The following is a 10,446-nucleotide window of genomic DNA, read 5'->3' as shown; positions in this document are numbered from 1 at the left end:
TCAATTTGTTTTTTTATACGAATGGTCGAATTCAGATCCGGGTCATAGGAGACTGTGAACTATGTGACTGTGAGATAGGGACATATATACAGGCAGGGTTAGCTAGGGATTACCTTTATTTAGGTAGGAATATTACTCAAACAGCTCTTTGTGGCTCTATCTCGTGGGGATCCCTGTCAGCTTGCGATATACGGGAGCTGACCTTTTCTCATAGGAGTGCATTGATCAGCGTTGATCGGCCGAATGCCATACAATGTACAGCATTCGGCCAATCAACGCTGGTTCTACCGGAGGAGGCAGATTCTAAGATCGGTCCACAGCAGTCTCCATTGTGGTCTGATCTCAGATGTAGCAGAGCTGGCCGTGCGCTGAGCTCTGCTACACCGGAGATGTAGCATTGCTGTGCGCTCAACACTGCTACATCTGAGATCGGACCACAATGGAGACTGCTGTGGACCTATCTTAGACTCCGCCTCCTCACAGACGAGCCTCCGGCAGAACCAGCGTAGATTAGCCAAATGCTGTACTCTCTATGGCATTCGGTCAATCAACGCTGGTCAATGCTTTCCTATGGGAAAAAGTCAGCTCCCGCATATCGCAAGCTGACAGGGATTCCAACGTAATACAGTGACTTGGGCATGTTAGATGCCTCCAGACATGCTTCCCCTGCTGTCCCTGTTGCATTCCAGGGTGTTGGCATAATTTCCTGGGGTGTCATAGTGGACTTGGTGACTCTCCTGTGTCGAAGAGTGGGTTCCCCTGAAATGAAGTATTTTTCCCCATAGACTATAATGGGGTTTGATATTCGTTCGAATAGTCGAATATTGAGGGGCTATTCGGAACTAAAATTGAATCTTGAATATTTCACTGTTTGCTCATCTCTAGTTTACAGTATATTGAACATTGTGACACACCAGGATGACTTATCTCCCCTCTATCTGTGATCTCCTGGTCAATAGAAAAGGCTAAGGTGTCTATAACATGTATTGAGAAAACCTCAGCTGGATAACGCTTGTGGTGAAGTTGAGGAGCATCCTCTCGGTTTAAATGTGTCTCCCGGAGACAAGTATTGTCAGAATTGGAGGTCCACGTCAAGAACTGAGAATGTTCATGACAATTCTAATGATCCAGGAAATTGAATTCCAGAGAAAAGGTGCAACACAGAAGAAGTCCTGCAGATGACAGTGAGCATATCCAATAAGGTAGGAAGAAAGAGATAGAGCACCGTCATTAGCTACAGTGCCTACAAGTAGTATTCAACCCCCTGCAGATTTAGCAGGTTTACACATTCGGAATTAACTTGGCATTGTGACATTTGGACTGTAGATCAGCCTGGAAGTGTGAAATGCACTGCAGCAAAAAAGAATGTTATTTCTTTGTTTATTTTTTTTTTAAATTGTGAAAAGTTTATTCAGAGGGTCATTTATTATTCAACCCCTCAAACCACCAGAATTCTGTTTGGTTCCCCTAAAGTATTAAGAAGTAGTTCAGGCACAAAGAACAATGAGCTTCACATGTTTGGATTAATTCTCTCTTTTTCCAGCCTTTTCTGACTATTTAAGACTCTCCCCAAACTTGTGAACAGCACTCATACATGGTCAACATGGGAAAGACAAAGGAGCATTCCAAGGCCATCAGAGACAAGATCGTGGAGGGTCACAAGGCTGGCAAGGGGTACAAAACCCTTTCCAAGGAGCTGGGTCTACCTGTCTCCACTGTTGGGAGCATCATCCGGAAGTGGAAGGCTTATGGAACTACTGTTAGCCTTCCACAGCCTGGACAGCCTTTGAAAGTTTCCTCCCGTGCCGAGGCCAGGCTTGTCCGAAGAGTCAAGGCTAACCCAAGAACAACAAGGAAGGAGCTCCGGGAAGATCTCATGGCAGTGGGGACATTGGTTTCAGTCAATACCATAAGTAACGTACTCCACCGCAATGGTCTCCGTTCCAGACGAGCCCGTAAGGTACCTTTACTTTCAAAGCGTCATGTCAAGGCTCGTCTACAGTTTGCTCATGATCACTTGGAGGACTCTGAGACAGACTGGTTCAAGGTTCTCTGGTCTGATGAGACCAAGATCGAGATCTTTGGTGCCAACCACACACGTGACGTTTGGAGACTGGATGGAACTGCATATGACCCCAAGAATACCATCCCTACAGTCAAGCATGGTGGTGGCAGCATCATGCTGTGGGGCTGCTTCTCAGCCAAGGGGCCTGGCCATCTGGTCCGCATCCATGGGAAGATGGATAGCACGGCCTACCTGGAGATTTTGGTCAAGAACCTCCGCTCCTCCATCAAGGATCTTAAGATGGGTCGTCATTTCATCTTCCAACAATACAACGACCCAAAGCACACAGCCAAGAAAACCAAGGCCTGGTTCAAGAGGGAAAAAATCAAGGTGTTGCAGTAGCCTAGTCAGTCTCCTGACCTTAACCCAATTGAAAACTTGTGGAAGGAGCTCAAGATTAAAGTCCACATGAGACACCCAAAGAACCTAGATAACTTGGAGAAGATCTGCATGGAGGAGTGGGCCAAGATAACTCCAGAGACCTGTGCCGGCCTGATCAGGTCTTATAAAAGACGATTATTAGCTGTAATTGCAAACAAGGGTTATTCCACAAAATATTAAACCTAGGGGTTGAATAATAATTGACCCACACTTTTATGTTTAACATTTATTAAAATTTAACTAAGCAACATAACTTTTTGGTTTGTAAGATTTATGCATCTGTTAATAAATCCTGCTCGTGTTTGAAGTTTGAAGGCTCTAACTTATTTGCATCTTATCAAACCTGCTAAATCTGCAGGGGGTTGAATACTACTTGTAGGCACTGTACGTGCGAAACACATTGTTTTAGTAGAGAGAGATACAAACCTAAATATATGATTGTTCAGCGTTATGTGCTGATTTGTAGGCTTCATTGTGTTGTACAGAAGCTTTAAAACCATAAGAGGGATGAAAATATAAAACTTTACTTGTAGTTATATTGTGAAAACCCAATATTCCTCCTCACTAGGAGCTGGTGGGACATTTGTGGCCATCCTGAAATCACATCTCATATACTCAGTTGTATTGGCCTTGAGGATATTGTCCTCTCTTGGTTTTCTTCTTTCCTTTCTGACCAATTTAAGCTTATCACTAGGCTTGAGCCGATCTTGACTTTTCAGGATCAATTTTGAAATCCGATTTCCGATCATTTTTCATTCGAACCCGATCTTGATCCCAATTCCGATCCCAATGCAAGTCAATAGGATTTTTTTACTAATCGAAGATCGGATTTTAAAAACAATCCTATTCATTATACAGCATGGAATCTAAGAATTGAGCGCTTTAATTATTAGAATCCACGCTGTGTAATGATTTTTTTTTAATCACTAAGTAGCCAGAGGATTTTTTTAAAATTCTCTGGCTACTTAGCCCCCCCCTGGTGTTCACTTACCTGCAGAGATCGCTGCTCCGGTGCCCGATGTTCTCGTTCTTCTTCGCCTCGCTGCCCCCGCCTCCCAGGTTAGGAGAGTGTGGGCGGGTTAGGAGAGTGTGGGCGGGCACTGGAAGGGGAGACATCATGTCTCCCCGCCCTGTACCTGCCCACACTCTCCTAAACCACAAGCCCTGCCTTCTTCCTAGCTCTTTAACACTAACCTGGGAGCCAAGCGCAATGAGGCGAAGAAGAACGAGAACTCCGGGCACTGGACCAGCTATCTCTGCAGGTAAGTAGCTACTAGAGATGTGTTCTCGTTTTTATTTGCCTCGCTGCCCCTGCCTCCCAGGTTAGGAGAGTGTGGGTGGTTAGCTTTTCCCACAATGCTTGGCCAGTAGCAAAGCATTGTGGGAAATAATCACCAATCTCGATCCCACCTAAAAAGATCGTGTTCGGAATTCCGATCGTGATCGTGAAATTTTCTCAATCGCCGATCGGAATCCGATCTTTTCCGGACACGATCACTCAGCCCTACTAATCACTCTCACCCACAAGGCTCTTCATAGTGTTGAATTGTCCTACATTTTCCCCCTCCACACTCCCATCTTTAAGACTTTTCTAGAGCTTCACCATTTTTTTCTGGAACGCACTACCCCAGACACAGTTTCAAGCATGCTCTAAAGATACATTGTCGAGGTGGACTAGTAGTGTTGGGTGAACCTTATGAGATTTGTCTCGCAAATATTCACAAGGTCTAAAACAGATCTGCTATTAATTTACTCTGGGTTCTTTTCATAGGCGCATGAACATAATAAACTGTTATTCCCTGTCTTCCCACCAGCGGCACAATGGGGTTTTAGCCTTGTGCCGCTGTTGGGACTAAGGGAAAACAGATTATCTACATAATCATCCATACTCACCTCTCCTAGACTCCATTAGAGGTGTGCGGTTCCGTTCTCTTCAGTCCTCTCCTGGTCTTCTGGTCTCCTGAATTACGAAAATAGCAAATTATCACAAGTCTAGTTTGCCAAAGGAATTCCAACCCAATATTTCCAAAAGATTATTACTAAATAAGCAAAGACTAAAATACAACTTTTAATAACACCATTAAAATACCAAAACAGAGATTGAATTCCAGATTAACACAAAGATACAAAAAAGAAGTGAAAGTTATAATCACAGCAGAGAGTAGAGCGTGCCGTTGGACTCACAATGTGCCATAGTAACAAAAACTCTGAGTGAAAACCGCAGGGAGGTGAGGAACTCAAGGATATTCCGCCATAGCTGTGGGAGTCACCAATTCTAGGGCTGCCCCTATATGTCTGTCCCCCTATCACCCAAAATACACTCCCGCCCTGACAAGGGCAGTCCCCAAACTAGCCCTACAGGCAATGACCCTAACAGTATTTCTATAATTTCAGGACTCAGGGGCTCTCTAGGATAGGCAAATCAATCAAACTGAAAAACAGATAGCAAGACAAAATAATGACACCCCCCTACCTCTCATGTTGAAGGGGATTGTGCTATGATGGGAACAACAAGTCTTAGTACAGCAGTTAGCCATAGACAAATCTAGTAGCACTGGCCTGTTATTGGACCTCTTTGTGGTATGTCAACATCCTGACACTTAGACCCAATCGTGATGTTGGTACATGCCACATGACCGCTGAAGTCATTCAAGATGCCAGAAGAGGATGGAGACCTTCATCGAAAGTTCCAACCTAGACCAGGACAGATGAGCATGCGTGCTTGTTATCCTTAGGAACCCAACCTAGATGTCATGACCTGATTATTTGTATATAATGGTGTGTGTTTCTGTTGGGTATTTGATCTGGGCTTCTGTGATTTACTGGTGCTTTTCTTGCCATTGAGCCATCTGTTGGTACATAGCCTTTTGGCCTTCAGTACATACTTGAGGTTCTTGGGATTGAACCTCAGGTGTTGATCATTACTCTCAACCTATCGGACGGTTCTGGAGCCTGTATAAGGAAGAGGGCTGGCTCCATTAGTTGGCGGTTTTCGTGGTTACAACCAAGAATTCGTGGCCCTGGGAGGAGGAGTGTTTTTGCTAGAACTTCAACTGATTAGGAAGTGGTGTGAGTGTTGCCTTTTGTGTGAGTCTGGTTTGTCCCTCCACACTTCTACTCAACCCTGTCCTTCAGTTCTGGTTGCCCGGCACTATCTGGTTGTTTGAGGTGGGTTCCAGTTTGTTTTGCCCCAGTCCTGTGTTAACCCTTTCCTCACCTCTCCACTGTCCCTCTGCTCATTCTCTTGTTGCGTATTATGTTGTGCTGCGTGCTGTTGTCCAGCACATCCCATCCCGTTTGTCTGTCTGCAGCTGCACCTTGGTTTCTGTAGGGGTGACCACTTTAGTATCCCCAGTCCCTAACTCTCTTGTAGCTGTTGCCCTATCTGTTGACTAGGCCTTCGTGTTAGAGAGCCAGGAGTTGTCAGGGCCAAGGCTAGCTTGGGGAAAAGCAACCTGGATGATCACAAAGGATCAATAAACCGCGCTAACCTGTGATAACATAAAAAAAAAACTTTATTGGCACACTATATAAAATAGTGTGTATTTGCTTTTCCCCTTTTAATGCTGTTTTCCCTATGGGGTAAACTATTCTAACTGCAGCTATATTTGACCTGTCGGCTCATTGAGCTATTTATAAACCATTTGGAACAGATCAGCTCGGTGCAATATTTGTTTTTCTTGTGAAGGCTAGCTTGGGAACAGCTGACCACCACCTGCAGGCAGGGTCTAGCTAGCCGCCGTAGTGTCAGGAAAAGTCTTCTTCCCCTGTTTCCTTAGCAGTGCAGTCTGCAGTCCGGATTTTGGGTCTGGACATAGACACAAACGTGACACTAGACCTCTGCTTATTATATTGTGGGGTCTGAGACCTTAGAGTATGACAGTGGTCCATGGGTGATAACATTTTTGAGAATGTAACCCAGTTCATTACAAATTAGTTCTCATATCTTTCCCTACCACATTCCCTATAATCTAAAATATTTCTTTATTGTTCCACAGAATCTGTTTGTTTGTTTTTTCAACAGTAACCCCTACAGTCGATGAACCTAAGAGCTTACACAGATATGGGCTGGGGGCTGGCTTTATGCATGAGACTCTGTGCACACCATCCCATTCTTTGTTAAAGATGCCTGGACCATTTTACATTATACACTTTTATTTTATTTTTTTTGTACTTTTGTACTTCCACATAGAATGTAAGCTCTTGTGAACAGGACTGTCACTCTTATTGGTTCAGTTTGCTGTTCTGTAATGATTTATTCTGGACCCTATTTAAAGTGTTAGACTATATACATTCTCTAACTACATTGCTTTAGAAATGCTGCTTCATTTACCTTATAGGTGAGATTATTCCTCCCCATTGTTTACACAAGGTTGCCTAGGTCTTTGGCCTGGTCTGTTCCTGGTGCAGCATCTCAGGATGGACGATGTTACTCACTGCTCTCTTGAGGGGAGGTGGGCTGAGTTTTTGGATCATGCTTGTTCTCAGAGCTGATTTCTTGCTCTTAGGTCCCAGATGATCAGGTTTGCTAATTGCATTTTGCTGATAAGAGCTCGGACAAGGCTTTTGCTCTCTGTAAGTAAATGCAGAGAACAGTGTTGCAAGTCCACTGTCCCTCCAGCATGTATGATTTTTCCAAAAACCTGTGTAATGTAGTATACATTGAGTCTAGGCAATATGTTAAAGCCCATCCACCACCTTGTTGAAGAATGCAAGAAGAAAACAACCCTTTAAAGTTAGCTTAAGCGACGTCTTCATTGGTGCATTTTGCACCAAATTAATTAGCTCTCACATGATGTTTGATAAATTTGGCACATCTGTCTAGAGATGTTACTACACCTTCTACACTACCCCTTCACTGGAGTTAGACAGTGGGGGTCCATTCACACACAGTATTTTGGCGCTGATGCTGGCGTGGAATTCGTGTTAGAATCAGCATGGATAAAAAAATCCTCCTATTGACTTCAATGGGTTCCGTTTTCCACGCGGAACCCATTGAAGTCAATGGGAGGCTTTTTTTTCCATGCTGATTCTGATTCCATGCCAAAATACTCTATGAATGGACCCTGACAATTTTTGCACAGCTGGTAAAGTTGGAGTACAGACAGCTGGACGGATTAACAATTTTCACTGCTTGTTTTTTGCAGGACAACTTCCAGTCGCCTGATATCGGAGTACATATACTAAATTGAGCAACTTCTAAATCTTTTGGAGAGGAGACCAAAAAAGCAATTTTGTAAGTTTTGGGGAGTCTTTGTTTTATAATTCACAATGTGGATTAGTTAATATGAAGACTCTATTTTGTTGGCCAGTATGATGTCATTGATACCAAATGTCTATATATAACAGAATAAAACAATTCCTAACATTCCTCATTGTGAGATCAATAACAATTTTATTTTCTCAGGTTATAGATCTTTTTCATGTCTTATTTTTTCAGGTCTTATTTTTTGTGGGGCAAGTTTATTGGGGAATCACATCATTTTCTATTTTCTTTTGACTTAAATTTTTGGTTAAGAAAAAAAAGTAATCCAGGCATTGTCTTTTTTAGGTTGTGTTTTGGATGGAAACCACCAACATGGCATATCATTACATAATAATCACATTAGTAAACAAAACCCCATTGAAGTGCTAATTCATCTCTGCTACATCAGTCGTAATACTGCAGATGAATTCAGTTCGAAAGACGTTGATTTGCCAGGTCCGACTATCTGCAGTCGTCTTCTCATCATATTGAACCCAAACTTGCCCATCCCTTCTAGATACTTGTGGCCTGAGTTAATCTTGGGAGTAGTTTCTGAATCGACTCTCTGACATCCCGATTATTTAGACTATATATTATAGGGTTCAACATTGGAGAAATGATAAGATAAAATATAGACAAATATTTCTCCCGATCTGATGAATATTCTGAAGAAGGTCCAAAGTACATTGACATGCCAGTCCCAAAGAATAAGGCCACCACGGTAATATGGGAGCTGCAGGTAGAGAAGGCCTTAGACCTTCCGGCAGACTTAATCTTCATCACAGATGCTATAATGCAAATATAGGATATAATTATCAACACAAAAGGCATCAGAAGGGACAAAAAACTGATGGAAAAGATGAGAATTTCACTCAAGCGGATGTCTCCACAGGCAAGTTTCACGATGGCCAGGATTTCACACATAAAATGATTTATAAGGTTGGGATAGCAAAGTGGCATGGGTGTAAACACTGACGGAATAACGCAAATCATGAAACTAAATATCCACACAAAGGCCGTCAAATGAAAGCAAACGCTCCATCTCATCACAACCGGGTAGTGAAGTGGCCTGCAGATGGCGACATATCGGTCATAGGCCATAAGAGCAAGGAGTTGGCATTCTGTTCCTCCCAAGAAAAGAATAACAAAGATCTGCATGCCACACAAGCTGGCGGAGATGATTCTGCACACTGAAAGGAGGTCAAGAAGAAACTTGGGGACCACGGACGAAGAATTACATAAATCCAGAAATGCTAAGATGCAAAGGAAAAAATACATGGGGATATGCAGGCGATGGTTGGCCAGGATGATGCATATGATAAGGAGGTTTCCAACAACGGTAATGATATAGATGATAAGGAAGATGAGGAACAGGACTAAGCTAATGGTTGGATCGTCAGTGAATCCCAATAAGATGAATTCTGTGGGGGTTGTCAGGTTGTCCATGCCCATCATGTGGCTTCATGATAGTGGATGTAATATAAGGACTTGAGGAGGAAGATGGAGGCAAGAAAGAAAAGGAACAGATGGAGTGGAAAAGGAGGGGAAGAATATAAAGAATGAAGTGGGGAAAAGAAGACCCAAGAAGGAAGAGGAAGACAGGACAGAATGATGAGGAACATGGAAAGGAAGGCAAAGAACGAGGAATAAAGAGAAGAGAAGAAAATGTGAAGGTCAGAAAAAAAGAAGAACAAGGATAAAGCGAGACAAAGTGAAAGATAGTGAGGAAGGAGGGGAAGTGGATGAAGGAACACAGAAGATATAGAAGAACAATGATTGAAGGATGACGTGATGAAGGAAGAAGATAATTCAGGGATAAGGGTGAGGAAGGCAGGCCAGAAGAAAAGAAATAAGAGGAAGAGAAGTTCAATTATAAGGAAGAAGATCATATAAAAGGGGCAAGACACAAAAGAAGAAGAAGAGAGATAAATAAGCAGTAAGGCAAGGAAACGTGAGAGAGAATAAGGAACGGGCACAAGGAGTGAAAAACGAATGAACATGTGGAAATAAAGATCCGAAAGGAGAGGAATAGGAAAAGGAAGAAAAAGGATAAGAACCAGAAGGAATTAAAATGGAGCAGGATGAAGATATGTGAGAGAAATATAAGAAAGCGTTACTAAGGAATACAATTTAACAATTTTTGTTGGCTGTCTTAATTTTCTCATGATTTGGTTTATTTGTTAGTTGGCATAGCCATATGATTACTTGCTCATTGAGGGATGTCTTAAAGATAATGTGTGAAGGTTTTGTGTCGGGAGGTATCAGATGTGTAACATGGCTGACCCCCTCCTTATGTTTACTGAACTGAGGTTCTATCTATCTCCATAATATACAGTCTAGAAAAAATGCTACAAGATAATATTTTTGACAGTTCTAAACCAAACAGAAACTTAAATCCAATAAATATTTGGTGTGACCTTTGCCCTTTGCCCCTCATTAGTTCTTCTCGGTACTTGCAGACAGTTTTTGGAAGAACCGATCAGGGAGGTTGTCCCTGCCAACATCTTGGAGAACGTAGCACAGATCTTTTGTGGATGTAGGTTTGCTCCAACCCTTCTGTCTCTTCATGTCATCCCAGACAGACTGGATGATGTTGTGATGAGTGTTCTGTGGGCACCGTATCATCACTCCCAGGACTCTTTTATTCTTATTGAAGCTGAAAGTAGTTCTTATTGATATTGGTTGAATGTGTTGGGCCCGTGTCCACATCAGAAAAGTCTCTACCAAGAAAATATTACAAAGCAGACTGAGGTTT

The 10,446-nt window shown here is 42.7% G+C and overlaps 1 protein-coding gene across 1 annotated transcript; it reads right to left on the bottom strand.

Moving 5' to 3' along the window:
* Window positions 1–6,823: 6,823 nt before the first annotated feature.
* LOC142198625 (olfactory receptor 2A12-like) lies at window positions 6,824–9,143 on the bottom strand. Its single transcript, XM_075269654.1, has 3 exons — window positions 8,564–9,143; window positions 8,299–8,479; window positions 6,824–7,019 (listed from the first exon to the last, which is right to left on the bottom strand). Exons 1-3 carry the CDS (start codon window positions 9,141–9,143, stop codon window positions 6,824–6,826), a joined length of 957 nt encoding a protein of 318 aa, XP_075125755.1.
* Window positions 9,144–10,446: the final 1,303 nt, after the last annotated feature.

The sequence above is a fragment of the Leptodactylus fuscus genome, chromosome 3 (genome assembly GCF_031893055.1).
Source record: "Leptodactylus fuscus isolate aLepFus1 chromosome 3, aLepFus1.hap2, whole genome shotgun sequence".
NCBI classification, from domain to species: Eukaryota; Metazoa; Chordata; class Amphibia; order Anura; family Leptodactylidae; genus Leptodactylus; species Leptodactylus fuscus.
The sequence above is the reverse complement of the archived record's forward strand: the minus strand, read 5'-3'. Positions and strand labels throughout refer to the sequence as shown.